Raw genomic sequence first — 21,690 nt, 5'->3', positions numbered from 1 at the left:
CAACACCTATCTGATGCCATCTTATTAGAAGCTGTGCAAGTTGTATGGCTGTTGAATTAGTTTGCATTGTAATGTGCAGTTGTTACCTTCACTTTTTTCCCTCTGCAGCACTATAGCATTGTTTCAAGCATGTGTGAACATGTGGAGTATCATTTGTATTCTGGATTCTGGTATTCTGGCAGGAATGATACAACCCTTTTACCGCCACTCAATAAATGCAATACATACTTTTAAAGGTTTTAATGAGGGTATTTATTACATAGTATGATCATTCCAAAATAAGCGTAATCATGACAGCATGGCCAGAAAACTTAAAAAAACAAAAAAAACAAAAGGAAATTCGAGCACACATGACCCCAGTTAGTGTGTCCAGTATACTATATATTCCTAGCACAGCATGCCACTTGAAGGTTGAGAAAAGCCATCCCATTATAGGTGGAACAAAGTTTTAGTTTGTGTCACTCTGTCATTTGAATGACACTGACAACTTGGATGGATTGCCAAGAAATTTGGTACATTAACAGAAGATGAATCCTAATAACGTTGATGGCTCCATTACAATGCCCTTGAATGGGCACAACCAACGGATCTAAATTTCTACTTCAGCTCATGACTGGATATCTTAAAGTACTGAATGTGTTCCTGTCAGCATCAGTATTTTTAGACTAATGCCGCTGACTAATGTTGGGCAAGTTACTTGAAAAATGTAATCAAATTGATTTGTTATTGGTAATTGAAAATGTAGCCACATTAATTTACTTGCACTGTAACTAAACACTAGTTACTCAGCTCATCCTATATATCCTAGATATGAAGTATAGGTACTTGTAAGTACTTTGGTCTGCAAAAAAGTGGTATCAGTGCACCACTAGTAATATCCGTTATTGATCCCAAAATGACTAGTAAATGTGATGTAATTACGTTATTGAAGTTGAAACTACAATTCCTCAAACTACAGAAAAAAGTAGTCATATTACTATAACACCATACCCTGCACTGATGCTGGCATTGCATGTTTTAACTAGCATGTTATACTAACCAACATGCTAAAGAGACAATATTCTAAACATTGGCATGTTAACATACTGTCATTTCTTAGCGTGCTAACATATCAAATCTTAGGGGCTAAACATCAGGATGCTAACATAAGTTAACAGTTCCCAATAAAAGTCTGGGCATGTTAGCATGCTAATGTTAGCATTGAGGTCAACCTAAGTAACATTTTTAATTTGGTTTAGCGTTATAGCCTCATGAGGCCGCTAATGTAGCATGTTACACGTCACATTCCCAGTCTTTAAGTAGAGTTCAGCTACATTTTGAACTTCACTAACTAGTGGTGATTACTTTCTCACCAGAGCTAGATCATGCCAGCTAGCCAAGGGGGTAGGAATAGGCCAATGGTTCCAAGCAGGCACACAATAATGAACATCCACAGGAAGATGCGGTCAATCACCATGGCGACATACTTCCAATCCTCTTTGACCTGTGTAGAATTAAGATCAACAGGAAAGGACAGAAAGAAAGAAAAAACACAGTAAAGGTACAGATATGAAACTCTTGCTGTGATGTCCATAGTTTGCTTTGAAATGGATCTTAGTACAAGTTCAATCAGGATCACCACCATTCACACACATGCTGTCTCCATACGCTTGTATATTTCTTGCATTGACCTGTTCCAACCATTCACTATCAGACTATGTTATTTTCTTATGTCATCTTTGTGTAGCCAGACTTATAATTGTTCCCTAATGTGCCCCACTTTCACTTGTCATTTAGCTCTGATTTTGGTCTCTACCAACTCCTGAGAGCCATATCTGTCTTTTTATCTAGTCTCTAACTGTGTCTGTCTGCCATTTGGTGTTGAGCAGGCAGTCTACAGTGGGTTTTTAAGCTTTTCACCGAAAACAGCTGCCCACTGCAGCACAAAGTTACAGACCAGACAGATAAACAGTGAGAAACCCATTATAAAGCTACATAAAGTTGGAGCTTCAGATTCAAATGATAATTCTCTGTAGGTTCATTCCTATAAGCAACTAATTTCACATTGTTTTTACATGATCATTTTTCTGTTATTATAAAATATCTGCTTACAACTGCTTTAATGGTGAATCATTAAGTAATTTATTAAAAAAGAAAGCCAAATAATCTCTGGGTCCAGCTTTTTAAATGTGAAGTTTTACAGCTGTTCTCTGTTTTATATAATATCTATAGAATATGTTTGGATTTAGAAATACTGCAACTCTTGTCCATACGTCTATCCCATTTAAGGTGTGTTATTTCATTATACGGTTAAGTAAGTTTTTCCTCTGTTTTTAGTGTACGAGAACAGTACAACTGCAGGTGTTTGTCACAGGGGTGTTGGTAAGCTGATTAGCATGCACTGTGTTTAGAATCAATAGACTTCACATATGCTGGGCAAGATAAAATACTATGACTTGATGAGAGATGTAAGTTAATTTTTGGCATTCAGTACATCCACATGGGCACATAATCCACTTACTATGAGGAAGTGGGATGAAATAAATCATGAACATTTGCAGGCCAACTGTGATACAAGTGCATTTTACAGTAAGTGCCATTCTGATAATAATAGATATGGTACTGATTGATACTCACGCTGAAGTCAGCATCCTCAGCCCTCAGATGGTCTGCGATGTAGTGCACCCCTTCCAGAGCACGTATAACACTTGGTGAAAGCAGGAATGTTGAGTCTGATACTTTATTATCAACTTTAGCTGGCCTCTGAGTGGGATTGACCCTGGGCCCTGTTAACTGTCTGTTTGCCACTGCAGCCCCCTCTGGACGGTTCTGGCTGTTCTGTGGGGTTTCCTGTTGTGGAGGAGGAGTCGATCCTGGAGGTCTGGGCGAAGGAGGACGGAAGGAGAAATATGACGTCAGTGTTCCTAGCTCTAAATCCTCGTAACTGCTTCTCTCTGGGTCGTCTGATGTGGTCCCATCTTTTAACCAGTTAGCTGAGGTGCTGAGGCAGTTGCCAGATTTGTACGTGGCTATCCGGCACTGCCGCTGCTCCGCCACAGCTGCCTGCTGGAGCAGCAACAGCCTGCGACGTCGGCCATCTGGCGCGGGCCGTCGCATGAACAGCCAGCGTGGGATCAGGTCCAGGAACACGGAGTGGACCCAGCGGGGCATCTTGTGAGTGCTGGGAGACCGATGGTGCACGTTGAGCACAAACACGGTGATGACGATGGAGAGGGTGACAAAAATCATAGTGAAGAGGAGGTACTCGCCGATGAGCGGGATAACGAGGGACGTGGACGGTATGATCTCTGTGATGAGGAGAAGGAAAACAGTGAGGGACAGCAGCACAGAGATGCACAGGGTGATCTTCTCACCACAGTCTGAGGGCAGATAGAAAACCAAAACAGTGAGGCAAGAGATGAGCAAACAGGGGATGATGAGGTTGATGGTGTAAAACAACGGAAGCCTTCGAATGATGAAGAAGTAGGTGATGTCTGGGTAGATCTCGTGGCAGCAGTCGTATTTCTTTGTATTATATGTTCCCACGGCATTGATGATGGCCCATTCACCGCTCTCCCAGTAGTTGTTCAGGTCCACAGTGTTTTCAATCCGCTCCAGATCGATCTTGGCCTTGTCATACGTCCAGGAGCCAAATTTCATCTTGCAGTTCTGCTGATCAAAGGGGAAGAAGGTGACGTCGATGCTGCAGGAGCTCTTGTAAATGGCAGGAGGGACCCAGCGAACTTTACCAGTGTGGAACAGGTGAGCTTTCGTCATGTGGGTCACAGCAAACTCACCGTCAGCGCTGGAAGAGCAGAAGTGGTCACATGAGTGACGGTGACATAAAGTATGAGAGAACAGCTTTAAATACCTAAAGGCAAAAATATCAGAAAAACAATCACACCCTGCTTTCTAATACTCCTTTTGAGAAAAACTGTAGAAACTATGCGGTGAAAAAGTCCTATGATTTCCCATTAATAATCTTCTCCATTAATCTCCCCTCCATTCATTGCTTTAATTGTGATAATAGCTTCTGCCGAAAATGTAATGATGATCCTTATCATTTTCATCACTTTCACACCTTTTTTAATTTCGCTTACAGATTGTGATTACACAGACTCGATGGAGCAGAACTCCATCGTAAACCGTCTCAGATTAATCTCCGTGAGGTGAAATTAGGGGAAGGGACAATGGATTCACACTGAAGCAATACACATAAACTGTACCAACAGACACTGACAAAGATGCACAGTAACAAATAAAGTTAATAGAAATGTTTAATATAGCTCACAATTTGAGACAGACAGCTGAGCAGAATGTGTTTTATGAAGTCCACTAGATGGCGCCATCTTCACATCATACCCCATTTAAACCAATTTATCATTGTATGTTTGTCTGCAGCTCTGCAAGCACCCACTGTAGCATGCAAAATACACTTATATTACCTTTTCAGGACAGCAGATAGATTGTGTTTTATTGACCTGATCATGAAACTTAAATAACATGCTTGTGTTAAACACAGTTGAACAGAGCTGATTAGCTGGTCAACAATAACATTAATCGGCAATCATTTAAAAAATCAATTGACCACTTTTAGATGAAATAATTGATGAATTATTCATTCATTCTTATTAATTCAAGAGAATAATCAATCGTTAGTTGCTATAATTAAGGTTCTCTCTTACTCTTCCTGTTGTGTTAATCTCAAATCACACATACTTGTTGTAGAGGACGATGTCGGGTACCCATATGAGCTCTGACGGGACTCTGATGGACGTCACATTGTCATAGTCAGACGGTCTCCAGCGAAGTTTGTAGTCATTCCACTCCTGGTGGTATAAACAACAGTGATACCTTTAGGGGCTGTGATCCTCTACTTAGGGTAGGGTTTTCATATATATTCTTAACATTGTGTATCACCACGAACAAAATACATCTCAATAATAAATCAACACTGACACAAATATTTCTGACCTGTTTCAGCCACACATTGGTTGTCATCATTTGGTTCTTCTCATCCTAACAGACAGACAGATAGTCAGACAGACACAGAGACAGAGTTAAGGCTGTCAACTCTGGGTTCGGGCCAGAAGAATCTATGCGAGAGGTTCGTGGAGGTTTGTCAGAGCAGACCCAAATATAGCTCGCAGCAACTTTACTTCAATAACTTGATGGATGTGAAGGTGCATAATCAAGTTTTCCTAAGTTTGTTTTTGCTACTGAATGTGAAAATGCAAAATCATACTGTTGAAAAAACCACATGTAGTGTAAAACATACGGGGTAGAATGGTTTCACCGGCAGTGCCTTGAGTTTTGCTAACCATAGGGAGTATTAATTATACTAATTAAAGCTCTAGGAATAAGTTATTGCACTTAAAGTAAAATGTCTTCTACTCAGTCTGACCTTGAAAATTTGTTCACATGTATCTGAATGGATATATAAAAATCCATGTCTTTAGTAAAAGGCTTTAAACAGACAAACTGCTTTTAATCAGAGAGAAAGGCACAGAAATGAGATCGTCCTATTATGAAGTTGGTTCACATTAAAAGCAACAGCTTCCACTTGTGTTTAAATATCACCTCTATTAATGCCTTTATGTTCCCCTCACTCACCACGTCGATGAGCTGCGCTATGGACAGTCCAAACTTGACAATGACCACATCGGAGATGTTTGGCACGGGTCTGGACCACTTGTTGTAACCAACGAACAGCGTCTTGAACAGATCATCCTCAGCATGCGAGTGGGTCTTCTCGTCACAAAGAGCTGTAGATACATTATTCATTTTAATATAAAAAGTCTTCTTTTAAGTGTTAAACATTTATAGGGGGCAGATACAATATGAGAGTAATGGAATTTATAAATTGGTCACATTTATTCAACTCTGTGCAAATGAAATTCCAGATTCTATTAAATTTCACTCACTTTAAATATGCCGTTAATAGATCTATAAAATATTTCTTGAAACAATCTCTTGGGACCGCAATGTGGAGTTTTTCAACATTTTAATAAGCTAATATGACACTGTAAAACTGTTAAAGTAACTGATGTTAGCGCAAATGTCCTTTTGAAATTTTCATTGATACCAAGGTTAGCAGTTCATATTTGAGGGTGTAATATATAAAGAATGTAACAATTACATTAAAAGTACTGTGGAAGAGGACAGGAGTAAAGTGCACAGGGAACGATGGGATCATATCCATGTTCTCTCATCCGTGTCTCCACTAATCCTCACTTAACCAACAGCCAGTAAATCAGGTTGGCATGATATTGTGGCTTTTGGGAGTAAGGGTTGTGAACATCTCGTGTTTCAGCCCAGAAGCCGGCTCTAAACATCTGAGAGTTTTCTTTGTAAAGTCTTATTGACTTTTCCACATCTTAGCAAATCTTTTGATCTCTTGATCTGAGCTCCCCACGAGGGTCGCCTGCTAAAATCTCTCGAGTTGAGCGGGGTGAGTCCGAGGAAGTACTTCTCCTCCCTCAACAACAACATTTCAGCTGTAACCTCTTCCTTTACCTCTGCAGCGTTTTTAGAATGTATGTGTGGCTTCGCAACGAGAGGTGGCTTAATCAAATTGATTTTGAATATGCAGTCTAGACAGATTTGCGTACAAGCTCAGACTGAGTCACTGTATTATTTTTCTGCAGAATGAATTGCATGGAAACAGACAGGAATCCCATCCCTTGGGGATTACCGCTTCCACCTTCATCAGTGTAGACTGAGTCAATTACACACATCATTACTTGCTTGTGTTAAGTGGAGGTGAGCTAATTTCTCACTAGTGAAGGGTGTTTATTGTCAAGCTGTCTGTCACTCTGTGTTACAACTGATGCATAAAACAATTAACTGACAGCTGCAGCAGAGGGTGACGATAGTGTGTGTTTGCATCTGAGTATACTATATCCGACCGATAATGTTTGGTAGCAATATTTAAGTTTAAAAAGTTTGATGAATATTATACTGCCAATATTAGTTTTTAATATAAATACAGAACTAAAACAAAAATTCCCTTAAGGATCCCTTAAATTAGATTTTCTGAAGAAAGAAAAAGCCCTGTGGTTGGCAAACTATGTACGAACCCATGTAATGGCTTCAGGGTTTTTAAACAACCTCAAACATGTATTTGGCATTACTACTTGTTACCTATGGGCTGGTATCGTATGGATGATAACAACATATCAGCAATAAGCTCGATCAGGCTTCAACGTACAGTAATGGACCTGCATTAGTCATTATCCTGGACTGACATTAAAGTAATGGTTCCACATTTTGGGAAATACACTTATTCACTTTAATTCTGGAAAATTAGATGAGATGATTGGTGCCACTCTCATTCCTGTATGGTCGATATGAGGCTGGAGCCGGCAGCCGCTTAGCTTAGCATAAAGACTGGAAACAGCAGGAAACAGCAGGAAACAGCAAGCCTCGCTCTGTCTGCAAATCCTTTAAAGCGAATTAATTAACACGTTATATCTTGGGTCTGTTAATTGTACAACTTGTAAAAGCCGTGCTTGGCAACTGATCCCAGCCAAGAAATAGTCAATATGCTAAGCTAATATTTATTTTTACTTTACAGACAGGACAGTGGTCTCAATCTTCTCATAATTTCCCAAGATGTCAAATGATTCCTTTGAAGAAATGTGACATATGGGCTCTATTAATTCGTTTTTTTCTTGTATGTAATGGCATCAATGTTCTTTACCTAGACTACTCTCTTTAGCTTTACTTTACTGTTGTTACTTATAGGCTGAAACATACACAATACCACCAAGAACAATTATATGCAGTATGTGTGAACCTGCATTAATTCTTTTTTTTTTTTTACAAATGCATTATTCAGTGTTTAATGAACGGATCTCACAATATAACAAATGTCTCAAGACAGCTTCTGTCAAGAGATTTATGTAAGTACATTTAAAGCATCACACCAAAGCCTCAGTCAATATAAAGAATCAATATTTTAAAAATCTATTGAGATTGGGTGTACATGCCATTAATACTCACACCCTCTGGATGTGCTGTTTGACAGTGTGAGCGTATAATGCAACCAAAGTGTGCTTCCATCAAGGATCCTAAAATGAGGCCTTGGACCACCTGCATCTGGCAGCAGTCATGGTCGCTCAGCCAAGGCCACATCATTACCCGTCCATGGGTGAGTTGTGGTTCCGATGGGCACATTGACAAGTATTTACAACCCATAACTGTAGGACAGTCCAGTGGAGGATAATCAGGTGAGAGGCTTAAAGGTTGCATAGAGCTAACCTGAGGGATACATGCAAATCTGTTTATTTGATTTATTGCCCATGCTAATTCTTTAGCTTGAGGATCTTTACCAGAGAAAGGCTGAGGAAATATGCAGATGCAAAGCCCAACAACACTCTACGCAATACAATTATCTTACATATGTGGTCTGTAGATATCATGTGAGGTGATTATTAAGAGATGATTTGCCCATGGTACTCCAGGGCTTCTCTCCTGCCACCATGAACTAATTTCATTCTGGCAAACAAGCAGACACCAGAGACTTCGTATCTGTTCTCTTGACAGTCAGGGCGGCACATGTTCATCTGTCCATGCATCTGGGAAGGACCAGATGTGGGGCTTGAAAAAAAAAAGGCTCTCGGGTGCCATAGATCAAAGCCTCCTGCCAGCGGAGACTTGAAATGAGATGACACCTCCAACATCCAGCACACTGGGCTGTGGATGTTGGACCGTGGCCAAGCCCCTTGGCGAGAGGTGCATGAAACACTGACCAGTTTGGATGATCGAGTCAGCAGCTTCTCAGGCCAGAGGCACTCTTGTGAAATTGGGCTGTCATATACAGTAAAAAGTTTGCAAAAAACAATCAAAACATGCAACAATTTTTGCGTGACTTGACTAAAACCTACTCAAGACGGAACGCTGAACTCATAATGAGTATGAGTGTGTTGGCACAAGATCAAGCACCTGCACATCTGATTGCTGGAGCATGTGAAGATGGAGGGAGGGGAGATAGAAGCTACAGCGCATTTGATTTCACAGTGCACGCTGTGTTTTTAAACCCTCTCTCACGTCAACACAAGGAGACATATGTTGCCTTAGATCTCTCAGTGAGCACTGGTTTGTGCACGCAAGTCTTGCTTGTATTTGAGTGGAAGGAGAAGGCATACGTGGCCACGTAGGTGCTCCTGAATCCACTTCCAAATGGAGCTGCCCCAGTTCCACTGTCAGTCTTGATGGACGTGGAAGTCGTACTGAAATTTACCATCATTTCCGACAGTTTCCACAAATGTGTCCACAAAAAAAAGTATTATCCAATTGAAAAATGTGCGCAATAGATGCAGTATATATTTTTATTTTCTAAAACAAAAATGAGAATTCATAATTCAGCTCTAAATTCTGACTATAAATCTGCATTTTTGTCTTGTCAATTACTGATTTTGAGAAAAGACCATTAACATCCACTGAAAATATAACTATACTAAGCTGTTGCACATTGGATGGAATATTTTTTCACACTGTTCTGAGGGAATTTTCTGCTTCTGGTAAGTGTACTGGTTCTCTTTGGCAGTTTCTAAATTTCCATGGTTAAGGATACCAAACTCTCAGGTGGTAACAGGGAATAAAAGAGCTTCTGTATTTTGTGAATATGATTAATTAAAACTAAAAAGAAGTGGACATGAAGTGAAAGACAGAGGGCTCCAGAGATAATTATGGCAAGGTGTGACACAAATACAAACCGTACCATAGCACGAGGAGAGGTGACTGTTGGAGCATTTAGCAGACTTGCGCGAGGTGATGATTTCTCTGATATGAGAAAGGCATTATGGGAGTTGTGGGTGAGGACTGACCGGTAAGTTTACATTTTTTTTTTTTTTTTTTTTTTTTTTAAAGCCCAGTATCCTAATATTAATTATTATTAATTAAGTGTACCCCTTTTACCTTTTAAAACAATATTTAATAGCACACTTATAGAGTTAGCCGCTAACTGTTCGCATATTGTTGCGTTAAAATGTCCCCCCTCTTCTCTCTCGTTATGAAAGCAACGATACAATATTTACCTGACAGGCACAGGAGTAGCGAGCAGAGAATAGCCGTCCCGACAGAGAACAGGTGGTTGTGTCCCATTTTGTACTCTGGCAGTAATGAGTCCAACTTCACCGGAGAGCACGGAGGCGTTTCCGTCCACTGTCAAAACGTTATCTTGAAACCGTGATGTGTGAGCAAAATCTGTCATCTTCGCAGCTGGGAGGCATATCAGGACAACTTCACCGCCACTACTGTTACTACAGCGTTTATATCTGTGGGCGGGGAGTGGGTATGACGGTACGCTGGCTGAATAACTTTACTGAAGCTCAATATCGACGTCGCCTCTTGTCACTTTTAGTCCTGATAAAGACCGGATGAGAGCGAGAACCTTTCTGTTTCCGCGCTCCTAGAGTCTCCTCTCGGGTGAGCTATCCATCACCCGGTGCTGAATCAGGGAGCGGCACTGTAACACTGTAGCTTACCTCTGGTGTGTTTCTAAGTACCAGTTCATGCCTTCACAAATCTGGCCTCAAGAAATGAATTCACGGTTTATAAAAAAAATAAAATAAAATAAAAAAATAGTCCGGTTGTTGCTGTGTGTATATTATCCAAACAGTTCCGCGTTTTTACGCACGGTGCCAAGAATTTACGCGTCCTTGGTAACCTAATCTGAGACTTTGATATCCATTGTAAATTTTAGAATGAGTTATTTTTCCATGATTAGAAGCATTGTTAGCGGCCACTCGGGTCTATTAGGTCCGCAAAACTGCACCATCCGCTGTGAGAAGACAGGACACATCTGAGGACTGCGCGTCTTTCATCTGGTACCTATAACAGTCCCTCCTCCTTTCTCTCTCTTGCTCACTCTCTTTTCCACACACACACACACACACACACACACACACACACACACACACACACACACACACACTGAGAGAGAGAAAGACAGAGAGAGAGAGAAGACAGGATTCACAGTAGAAGTGATAACTTGTATGTATGGGAGGTGATCGACCAGTAACTCGAATTAGGTCGAGTTTGCACCAAAAGGGTAAAGACAATTTCTTTTTATTTTTATTTTTAATTTATTTTCTTAAGGATGTGACACAGCTGAACAAATGTCTTTGGGATATTTCTGTGGGAAACAGCTAGAGGGCAGACTAGGTGAAATAATATGCTTAATGAAGTTTTAGTTCGCCTAAAATATTGCTATGAACCGAAGATTTGAAATCATGGCAACAAATGCAGAAAATTTGTAATCTTTCAGAAAAAACACATCAGAAGAACTTCTTGTTTGTTGCTGTTTACTAGATAAAACATATTTCATTTCATACATTGTACAAATTCATATTATTACACATTTTATGATTACAAACATGAAAGTATTCTCACTCATGGGTCCTGTCAGGGTGAAAAGAGAGACTGGGTCAATGGAGCTGGACAAGCATGATTCTCACGTTTGAATGGGTAAATCCAGCTGAGACCCACGAATAGTCTTCTTTTTTAGATCCTAAGGTTTATGTTCTGTGTTAAATCTGGAAATCAAGGAAACGTTTAAACAATGTGCAGATTCAGAGTTTCTCTGTTTTAAGAGCTTCATCAGGTTTTCTTGTGGTGTGTTTTCCTGCCTCTTTCTTCCTTATCACAGGCATTGTCTAATTTTTCTTACAATAGCTTTTCCCTCATCCACAGGTTATTGCAATTTTCTCCAAACAGATAACATTGCTTTATAACAATGATATCTCAGTTGCAGTTTTGTCTTTTTTTTTTTGTTGCAAAAACAAAATATCCATTGGAACACACTAGTCATCCTGTCCTGGGCTCCATCCTCACCCTGGAACCAGATGGCTGATGCATGACTTCCTCTGGAGAAGACTAACAGAGCCGTTATGTTTGCTCTCTGAGGGCCAATCTAGTTTGATCCATAAACACTCAACTTGGCTTAAACCTGCACCACATACTGTTGCCACATCTGACCTCACCAAATTCCACAAATAATGCCCAGATGGAAAATAATATTTTATGGGTTACGGGGTTGTAACTTCATAGAGAGAGAAATGTTTTTTTATCCAACAATTCTGTTTTGTTGTGTTCATCTTTCACATGATGTGAGATTACCAACAGTTGATGTAATGGCTGACCTTGACACATTGGTGTATCTCAGTGCTATAAAGCACTTCTAGTTAAGTTAATAAAAAAACATATATATAAGTGCAGGAAGGTTTATTTCTCCCACAGCGTACCAAACATTATTCACAAGTTGATGACTTGTGCGCAGTGTGCAAGGTCTTTTCAACACTTCTTTAGCGCTGAACTTTGGCAATGTCTTTCAGCTGCTTGGTGAATGAAGCATGCAGGGCCTGCGATGAGATCTCCAGCCGGTTGGCAATGTCTGCTGCAGCGCGGAGCATGTCTTCGAAGGCCAAGGACTCTTCTCTGATTCTGCTCCGGAAGACGACCGATCCAGGTCACCGGGTGGAGTGAATGGGAAGAAAGGAGGAGGGGAATATGTGGAGAGAGACAGAGTAAGTGAAAGACGAGCTGAGGACATTAAATATATTATGGGGGGGGGGGGTGATACATGTGGCTGCTGTTAAAACTGGTTATGCAATAGGAAAGATCGTGTAAAGGGGAAGACAGACTCATATATAAAGAGAAATTACAAAGATCAAAGCATGACAAGAAAAGACAAAAAAAAAGGGTAATTATGTTATGTGCAAATATACATTCAGTGCATGTTGTTAAAAATAGTCAATTTAGAGGTTTACCATATGTATAATATGTGTATGCGTAGACATGACTGCTCCCTACTAGGATGCTTTGTGCTCAGCATTTGGAAATGATTTGTCTGTTTTAGATATCTCAGCCTATTTTAAAGAACATGCTGATGAATTCTTCAGTTTGCTTCCTTTGTCAAAACAACAGTCAAAAACCCCAAAGATACTCAGTTTACAATGACATAAAACAGACAAAAGCAAATCCTCACATTTGGCAGGTGAGAACTGGTAAATATGTGACATTTTTTGGTTTGTGATTACTTTAAATATTGACCAGATGAGTAGTAAACAAGCAGAGCGACTGCAAGCAGAGACACAGTGCAGCAGCTTTGCATCAAGATATTAGGGTAATAAGTTTGCTCATTTCTTTTGATTGACATTCGCATTGTAAAAGACAGGATGAAACAGCAGTCACCTCTGATAAAATGCTAAAGATTGCCTGTCTCTGCCATTTGAACACAGATATCTCAATATCTCTGTTACACTATTAATTTGTTTACGTCTTCAGTACGCCAACAAACAAGAGCTCATCTTTTATTAGCGGCTGTCTTTACATTTCAACCTTTACCTTTATGAAGATCTGCACAAACGGACTTATTGCACTCACTTCTGCATCCCAGCACGGGCGCCTGACACTTCCCCCTCCAATTGCGTTTCTAGATCTTCTTCAGCTTTCTCTACCACCTCATGGCAACTCTTCTGGTCCTCTTGGATGCCAATTATGTTTTCCTTAATCACATCTTCATAGCGCTGATCTCCCAGCTCTGCCCCCACAAACTGCGCCAAGTTCTCCATCACCGCTTTGTTTCCATGCTGGATGGCCTGCAGATACGCCAGCTCCTCTTTCTGGGCCTTGAGCCTTCGAGGTGAAGCGTTGTTAGTGCTGAAGTGGACCGAGCACTTGTCCGGCTGAGGCTCGTACCGCAGCGTAGGTGAGGATGATGGTGAGAAAGCTGCTGATGTGATCCAGTCTCGGTTGTCTGTCATCCTCACAGGCTCATCACCAATTGCCTGCGTTGTGTCGTTGGGGGCCATTACCGCTGAGTAGATGTCAAAGCCTGAACCCCAATCTCCACTTTGGCAGAGGGTTAGGGTTGCCATGGATACCCAGGCCAAGATGAAGGGCATCCAACAGCGCCACATGTTAACCTGGAAAGAGCTGGAGGTGAGTGGCTGTGGATAACTTCTGTGAGATGATAAGATTGATACCACACTCTCATGTCTGTGGTAAATATAAGGCTACAGCCAGCAGCGGATTAGCTTGTGCTTAGCAAGAAGACTGGAAACAGACAGCCTGGCTATGTAACAAAATCAGCCTATCAGCACCTGTTAGGCTCAATAACTTTTATTACTCCCAGACAAGAAATAGTTTAACACAAAACCTCTCATTATATTTCTGTTTTTGTACGGATGAAATAAACAACACATAACTTGTTAATTTATGAGCTTTAGAGGTGTTGATTTTACTATCTTTGGAGCCAGGCTGGCTCTTTGCCTCTGTTTCCTGTCTTTATGCTATGCTAAGCTTAACCAGCTGCTGGCTGTAGCTTCACATTTAATAGACAGATATGAGAGTGGTATCAATCTTCTCATCTAACAAAAAGCAAAAAGCTAATAAAAGTATTTCCCAAATTATAAAATTAGTGCTTTTAGTGAAATGCACATTTTAGGGTGTAACCTTGACGACCGACAACGTGCACTTTTAATAGGATTTCTGTTCAAACAGCAATTGTTATAGCTTTCAAAATGAACTCATTCAATCAATGTCTCTTGTGATAATTACTAAATAAGTCATGATGCTAAGATGAAAAAATAGCACATTTGTGTTTAAAAACTTCAGTCAGTATCTCTGCAGGCCTTTGGAGCATGGAGGGAATATTAAGTGTGGACCCTCATTTGTCCACTATCACCTTTTTAATTCAAAGCTTCTCCACTCTGCTGTCTCAGTCATCAGGGATAAACACAAGTTTTACATGATTTAGCTGTGAATCAAAAGAACCACAGGCTGTTCATTAGGCACATTAGCACAGTTTAAAACCTAATCTGAAGGTTTCCCTGTGCTACTTTCTGCATCTCCATGTTTTAAACAGCTTTATTTAAATCACACAAACATTATGGATAATTTTTATGCCAACAGAAAGGTGCTCTGGTGGCCTCAAAGGCTAAACCGCATAATGGGGACTTAAATCTGTCTCCTGACCTTTAAACATTTATTGTATGCATTTCCCAGTCGTCCTTCCTTGTGTCACACTGTATCATGTTATATAGAAATGGCACCTATTTTATCTTTAATATTGTAGCGGCTCAAAAATGTGACTTAATGTCAATTCCTTACCAATGTAAAGTTTATAGCTAAAATTTCTTCTTTTTGTAATTTGTCACAGACCCATTACACTGTATAACATTATAAAATACAATATATAGTATTAAGCTGTACTACAGTAATTTAATAAGTTTGATCGAATGGTATTAGGAGGACACACATTGAACACCTATTTGAGAAATGTAATTATTTAATGCCCTAATACTGAAATTGACTGTAAATTTTAAAAATCCCACTGAATTGGTCATTTCAGGTGTTTTTTCAAGTTAAAAAACTTGATTTTAAGTGTGTTTTTATGGGGTTCACAAGTTCAGATCTAAAAACAAGTTCAAGATGAAAAAATTCAGCTTAACCATCCAGGCTAATTAAGATTTATCCTACTTCTGTCCTGTCAGGTTCTGTCTAATGAATACGTATATACTCTGTAGCTCTGATGTTCAAGTTTTAATCTTTTATGATTATCGTATTTCACCAATCCAATTTGAGCAACTTGAGTTTTTGACCCAACTTGAATTTTTAGATCAGAATTTGACTAAATATTAATATTGTTTTTTGAATAATGGACACTTAAATACTTAAAATCAAGTTTTTGAAATTGATTGGAACTGCTTTAAGTTATGTAAGAAACAGTGGGGGAGTTCAAATCACAAATCAAATTCAGATAGATGTTTTGTAAAGTATTCAGTGGTATTTAAATTTCAAGTATTTCTCACAAGATTCTAATTAGTACAGTACTTGCTTCCACATGACCACATGTGTAATTGTGCTTTTGATTGTTTATTCATGCTTTTTTTCACTCTTCCACTCCCTTAAAACAATGTTGTGCAATGCTGTGTGCTTTTTGTGTGATGTGTATATACTGGAGAGGGGCGTCACACTTGGTGGTTGGGACATGGCTTACTGTAGCAGATCCATGAGTTGTGTCACGCTAGGGCTGTTAATGCTGACATAGGCCCTTGCAGCAGTGTTTGTGTTGTTTTTGGTAACTAGAGTTTGTCAGGGGATCTTTCATTGCATCCATTCACCTCGTAAATCCTCACGATACACGAGACTACAGAGAAAGAGCTGCTTTTGCAAAATCTCTAACATCAGGTTTGATTTTTATCACAAAGGGGGTTTGTTTTCTGCCCTTTTCTGCATGTGTAACAGTGTTCCGTCAAAAAGCAATAGTCTCATTATGCCGACTGCCATCCCTTCCTCTTTCCTCTGCTTTCAGAAATGTGTTTAAAAACCTGAACCAGGCTTGTTAAGTAGATGTTTTGCAGAGCTCTTCCTGCTGTCGGAGCACATTTGGTTTCAGCTACAGTTTACTTTTACAGCAGCCTTGAAACTATTTCAACTTCTCATAGCCGGAGTGATAATTTGAGTTGGTTGACTTGCACCTATTGCAATGTTCTGTCGAAAAGCACAGAATGAATGCCCAGTCATGCTTGCTAGAACGGACACCGTAAAATTGTCCATTTATTTTAAGATGAGTTGTGGTGTGGCCCGAGCCCAATAAAACACCCAACTGTTGGCGGCCTCCTCCCTCCCTCTGTTTCTGTTTACTTGAAACGGTGACCTCACATATGTTACAGCAGCTGTAAGAATAGAAGTAAACTGAAACCTTCAAACAAGATTGCAAAGAGAGACACAAAGCAGGAGCATCTTGATGTTAGGGTAACAAGTTTGCTCATTTCTTATGATTTTGATTGACATGTGCAGTGTAACAGATGTGATATAACGTTAACTCACTGGGAAAAACATCTTTAATGAGTTTTTCCATCCATGACAGATTTCCTGATGAATGAATGAGGTTTGTTATTTGGATAGTTTGAATAGATATTATTTAGTCATGAGCATTTGCAAACATCTTTGTACTAGATTAGATATCTGCTGCTTTCCTGTAACTAGTTAATCTTTGTCCTTAAACCCACCTCTCATGTAGTGTAGAGAGTGTGTGTATTCACTACATTTTGTGTGTTTTCCCCTGGGTTAACAAGATTCAGAAAACACACTTGTAGGTGAATTTACTGTGAAACTTGCCATGAGGTGAGAGCCACATGGCGTCTCCATCTTTAAAACGTCTTAATTGGTGCAGAACAGCACGTCCAAAACTTTTTATTGCTTTGAACTTTTACTGCACTTGTTTGGACTTTAATAAATCAAAACCTTATGGCACGGAGTGACAGCGATTTCAGCCTAATGACAGAATACAGCCAAATGGAAATGTAATTCATCCTAAAATATAACTTTATTGTCTCTGCGTTCAATCACCGCTGCAGCAGTAAAAGGCACAAGTCAAAGGACATTTAGTGACATTAATTCAGTCTCTAAAAGGCCTGCTAACTGGAAGCACACATGCTCCTCTCTGTGTCACAGATTGGCAGGAGCAGTTGCCTTTGTCTTTGGAAAATGTCTGCACAATTTCCACGCTGGCGTCTTATGGTTTAGTTGAAACAGTGTTTGTGTTAGACTCTTACGGCCTGTAGTGACCTGTTTTTGGCTTCACTGTGACGGATCTGTCATTGTGAAGTGGCTTTTATAGGCTGACTTTTCTTTTGGCTTAAAATAGCAGAAGCTCGCCTGCAAAAGCATTTCACCGCCAGAAGCTGAGTACACCATTAGGATATTTCAGTTCTTGTTTGTAATGTTAAAGAAAAGCACTGACTGCTGTAAATCCTTGTTTGGTGGTTCAGCAGTGCAGTGACTATTGATTGACTGATTTACTATACAACCACATTATAAATCAAATCAATTCGTCCACTCCTACTGTTAATTAGGTGCCCAGAACAACTTTTTACAGGTAGCTGAGACTATGTCCAGTATGCACTCTGATGCTCAGTGTAGTGTAGGCTGCAGAATGGCATTCAAATATGCAATTATTAAAGAAAGAGAATTTTCCCCAACTTCATTTAATACTTTCTCGGTGTAGATTATTCTTTCAACTAATCAATTCATTTGTTTGGTTCAAAAAAAGTCAAACATTTGCTTGTTTCGTATGACCAGTTGCTCTAAACTAAAATATATTCAGTTTATGATCCATCTAGCAAATTTACCTGAAAATTATCTAACCAATTTAATATATAAATAATATAAAACAAAATATTTTGTGTTACTCATTTAATTGATTAATTGATTAATTGTTTCAGCCCTAAAATGAACCAGATGAATACCAGTATATATACACTATTTTAGCCTATTAGCCTATAAAAGACCATCTTGGGTTTTAATACTCAGGAACATCCTTAGCTGTGGGTCAGAGCTAATCTGAGCGTTTGTGGTGCAGCTGCAGCTCTGCTCCGTGGCCCCTCTTGTCAAAGCCTGAACAGGTGTGTTTCATAGGTGTCACAACAACACTCAACCGCTTCAATGTTGCTATGACAACACGGTCCTTGGCAATAAGCCAGTAGAGCATAGAGAGTTCTCACAGGTTCACGGGCCTCATAGGTAATCATGTTAGGTGGAAACGTACTTGGCAACATAATAATTAGAGAAATAAGTGGAGAGATGTTTACACACACACACACATCACACACACACACACACACACACACACACACACACACACACACATATCAACATCTACTGTACATAAATGCCATTTGACATAGAAAAAACCTAGATTTCTGTTCAACTCTAAAGCAGCATAAATAGCAATGTTTTACAACCCAATAATACTTCAATTGTCTGTATATAAAACATATAAATGCTCTAAAAATGTAACAGTTGGCTGTTTTTAAGTTATATTTCTCCACTTTTACAAATGGAGTGCCAGGTGAAAAAGCCCCAACCTCTCATTATACTCAACTATAACTTTATAACTAAGGTTTTATAAATCCAAAAACCAAACTTACCCAACTCCAGCAATTTCTTACAGCTAACTTCTGCCACCTCCACTATTTCAGTCAAGCAGAACGACTCAAAAGGCTCAGCACCACCATTCACAAGCACAGAGAACAAATACTCACTTGGTTTCCTTCTTCATGTCAGGGAAAAAAATGCAGACACACGCACACACAATTAGGGTTTGGCTTGAGAGTGTGGTCGTCTGTGTGCCCCTGTCTGCTGTTGGGAGGGGAAGGTAGGGGAGGGGGATGTTTGTAGAAAAAAAAGGCTGAAACTGAATGATTTCTTTCTTCGCAGTGGAAAGAGGGGCAGGCAAAAGGAGGCGTAAAGGGGGGCGGTAATCTACTTCACATCTGTGGGATGTGGTGGGGGACAGAGGAAGCAAGAGGGTCCTTAGTAAGGGGAGAAATGGCTTTTTATGACCATATTGGATATACATTTCCTATTTATTCTACGAATGACTCCATTAAAATATGTCTGAAGTATGCACTTAGGTAATTTAAAAGGTAAAAAAAACAACACCAAGATCCTTTTCCCAGCAGTTATTATGACTTCCAAATATATATATAATATACAGTAGTGACGGATTAATAACGCGTGGGAGAGTTGAGTTTATTGCTTAGTTGATAAATCTCAGAATGTGGTTTAATTGTATTTACTTTCAGGAAATATTTTCTTTCTTAGTGTTTAGCGTGTTTAGTACGTGAATTTACCGTACTGGGAGTAGTTCTCACCTCATGTCTAATGCTGACTTTTTTAATTGCAGGGATACTGAAATCTAATTCTTTAAAAATGTCTTAGTTTACCATCTGAATGAATAAGCTAGGTGGCTTTATTGGAATTACCCATCATGTAATTAGTTGAAGCAAGGCCAAAGAGCTTTATACCTGGTATTAAAAGGTAATTTTGTGTGCAAATTATCTGTAATTTACTTTTTAACTTAAATGTATTCTTCCAAAACTAAAGTTTAATACAGCATCTCTCTTTACAGTGTGAGTGTTATTTTGTTGAAAAAGGCATACTTTGGCTGCTTTTGGATTTAATTATTGTTCTGTTTGACTGTATTGGAGTGCAGTGTGCTCCCTGATAACTTAGAGGTACATAGAGCTTTACAGTGAAAAACTGTACTTAATGAAATTCAAACTGAAATGAAATGGAATCATGTCCTTAAAAAGCACCTTAAGTGTCTAATATCAGCCCAGTAATCCGAGGAACTGTACCCACATTGGACGATCCTGCAGCTCACCATTTATACCCAGCCCACATTTAGTTACTAAGTAGAAGGGAAGTAGTGCATGAAGAGTTTGTGTCATGTTACAGACCTACAATTAATATGCATCTTTTTATTAACCCTAACCATGTGTTTTACCATACATTACCATAGTTTAGTTGCCCAGACCACCTCCGAATGTGGTCTGGGCCGTATATGACCACATTCTTTTAGCAGCATGTACACAATGTGTCCTGGGCCAAATTGAAGGACCAATTATTCATCTAATGCCATGTAAGTACACACTGATGTAAATTGCAGGAGAGACACCCTGTGATGCGAGCAGGAGACAACATTTTATTTTCTATGATATTAATACCGTTGTTTGTCATCTGTGATGCGAAAACAAAAGATTTACACGCAGTCAGAGAAGGTAAAAGTGTGTGTCCTGCTCATATAGTTCACCTATAAAATCCCACAGCCACCATGGAGCATCTCTTCTGCAGGTCTGCTGATAACACTGGTAAAACATAGGAGTTTATTTGTGTAAAAAAGTTTAAAAAGTATCTTAGTTTTTAACAGCCAAAAGGACAGTAATAATGGACATTGACTGACAAAATTCTAAGTAGGTTACAGCAGCCCTATAGTGTTCATTTGCATATAGAGCGGGGAAGTAAGATCTGATCAGAAGCCGTCACTCAAGACGTATGTGGAGACGCATTTCAATGCCAGGTATGAACTGACGTACTTACAGCTGTCCACTTGTGATCAAATCACCCAAGATGCACTTTAATACAGGATATCAACAGGGACACAGCAGCTGCACAACACAGTAGGAAAAAAATAAGCATTGATTTTAGTTCCCTTCTGCGTCTATTTAAAATAAAATAGAGAGGGCGCAGTTTCTCATCTAATGACCAAGTCACGTTTGTTTTGTTGACAATGTGACATCTATAGAGGGCATTTTAACACCAGGTATAAATGGGATCTTTTCTCATTTCCTCTCCCCCCTCTGTCTCTTCAGTGCAGAATAATACACAGCAAATGCTAGAAAGGAGAGTGCACATGTCTCTGCAATAGTGCCACAGGCAGGTGGGTTCACTGGCAAGAAAAAAAACCCAAAAAGACAAGAAATTCAATCTTAATCTTGGAGGTACAAATCCATGACAGCTGCTGATGGCAACCAGTAATCCAGATCAGCTATGATTTGAATGATTCATGATACCTGCTGCAGAACAATGTTTCACCAGAGGCTGAATGTTAAAAGGGCATGGAAGAGATTTTTGATTTTTATCGACCGCTAATCGTCAACCAAGACATAACAACACTGACAGGTCAGGTCAGGTTTAACTTATCTAGGAAGAGGATTAAACACATTTTAAGTAATGGATCATCAGATATTCTGATATAGACATATGTCAGAGCTGACATATTTACTTTTTGAGTTGCTTATGCCCTTTTAGTATGCTTTGATAATTACATAAACCACTTTTTTATGCAACTTTGAATTGTGATAAAATATGAAGCATGATTTTGCTCATTTTATCACATTTAGGTTGCTTTCACAT

At 39.5% G+C, this 21,690-nt stretch overlaps 2 protein-coding genes across 3 annotated transcripts; both read right to left on the bottom strand.

Moving 5' to 3' along the window:
* Window positions 1-225: 225 nt before the first annotated feature.
* chrna2b (cholinergic receptor, nicotinic, alpha 2b (neuronal)) lies at window positions 226-10,795 on the bottom strand. Its single transcript, XM_051408862.1, has 6 exons — window positions 10,020-10,795; window positions 5,593-5,744; window positions 4,954-4,998; window positions 4,699-4,808; window positions 2,617-3,784; window positions 226-1,483 (listed from the first exon to the last, which is right to left on the bottom strand). Exons 1-6 carry the CDS (start codon window positions 10,084-10,086, stop codon window positions 1,358-1,360), a joined length of 1,668 nt encoding a protein of 555 aa, XP_051264822.1. The 5' UTR covers window positions 10,087-10,795; the 3' UTR covers window positions 226-1,357.
* Window positions 10,796-11,271: 476 nt separating this feature from the next.
* On the bottom strand, window positions 11,272-19,194 carry si:ch211-142k18.1 (uncharacterized). Of its 2 annotated transcripts, none has more exons than XM_051409614.1 (3): window positions 19,035-19,194; window positions 13,369-13,910; window positions 11,272-12,426 (listed from the first exon to the last, which is right to left on the bottom strand). In XM_051409614.1, the coding sequence occupies exons 2-3, from the start codon at window positions 13,902-13,904 to the stop codon at window positions 12,288-12,290; spliced, it is 675 nt and encodes a 224-aa protein (XP_051265574.1). In that variant the 5' UTR covers window positions 13,905-13,910; window positions 19,035-19,194; the 3' UTR covers window positions 11,272-12,287. The 2 variants fall into 2 exon arrangements, with proteins under 2 accessions (XP_051265574.1, XP_051265575.1); XM_051409615.1 differs by having other exon boundaries at window positions 18,921-19,049.
* Between the last annotated feature and the right edge of the window lie 2,496 nt (window positions 19,195-21,690).

Source organism: Dicentrarchus labrax, unplaced genomic scaffold (assembly GCF_905237075.1).
Source record: "Dicentrarchus labrax unplaced genomic scaffold, dlabrax2021, whole genome shotgun sequence".
Lineage (NCBI taxonomy): Eukaryota > Metazoa > Chordata > Actinopteri > Moronidae > Dicentrarchus > Dicentrarchus labrax.
Note: the sequence above shows the minus strand (reverse complement) of the source record. Positions and strands in the feature narration are given on the sequence as shown.

Coding starts and splice junctions, on each gene's coding strand:
- chrna2b (XM_051408862.1), bottom strand. CDS start 10,086: ATGGGACACAACCACCTGTTCTCTGTCGGGACGGCTATTCTCTGCTCG. Junction 5,745..10,019: donor GCTACTCCTGTGCCTGTCAG/GTAAATATTGTA, acceptor ATGTATCTACAG/CTCTTTGTGACGAGAAGACC. Junction 4,999..5,592: donor TAGCGCAGCTCATCGACGTG/GTGAGTGAGGGG, acceptor TCTGTCTGTTAG/GATGAGAAGAACCAAATGAT.
- si:ch211-142k18.1 (XM_051409614.1), bottom strand. CDS start 13,904: ATGTGGCGCTGTTGGATGCCCTTCATCTTGGCCTGGGTATCCATGGCA. Junction 12,427..13,368: donor GCCCGTGCTGGGATGCAGAA/GTGAGTGCAATA, acceptor CTTCCGGAGCAG/AATCAGAGAAGAGTCCTTGG.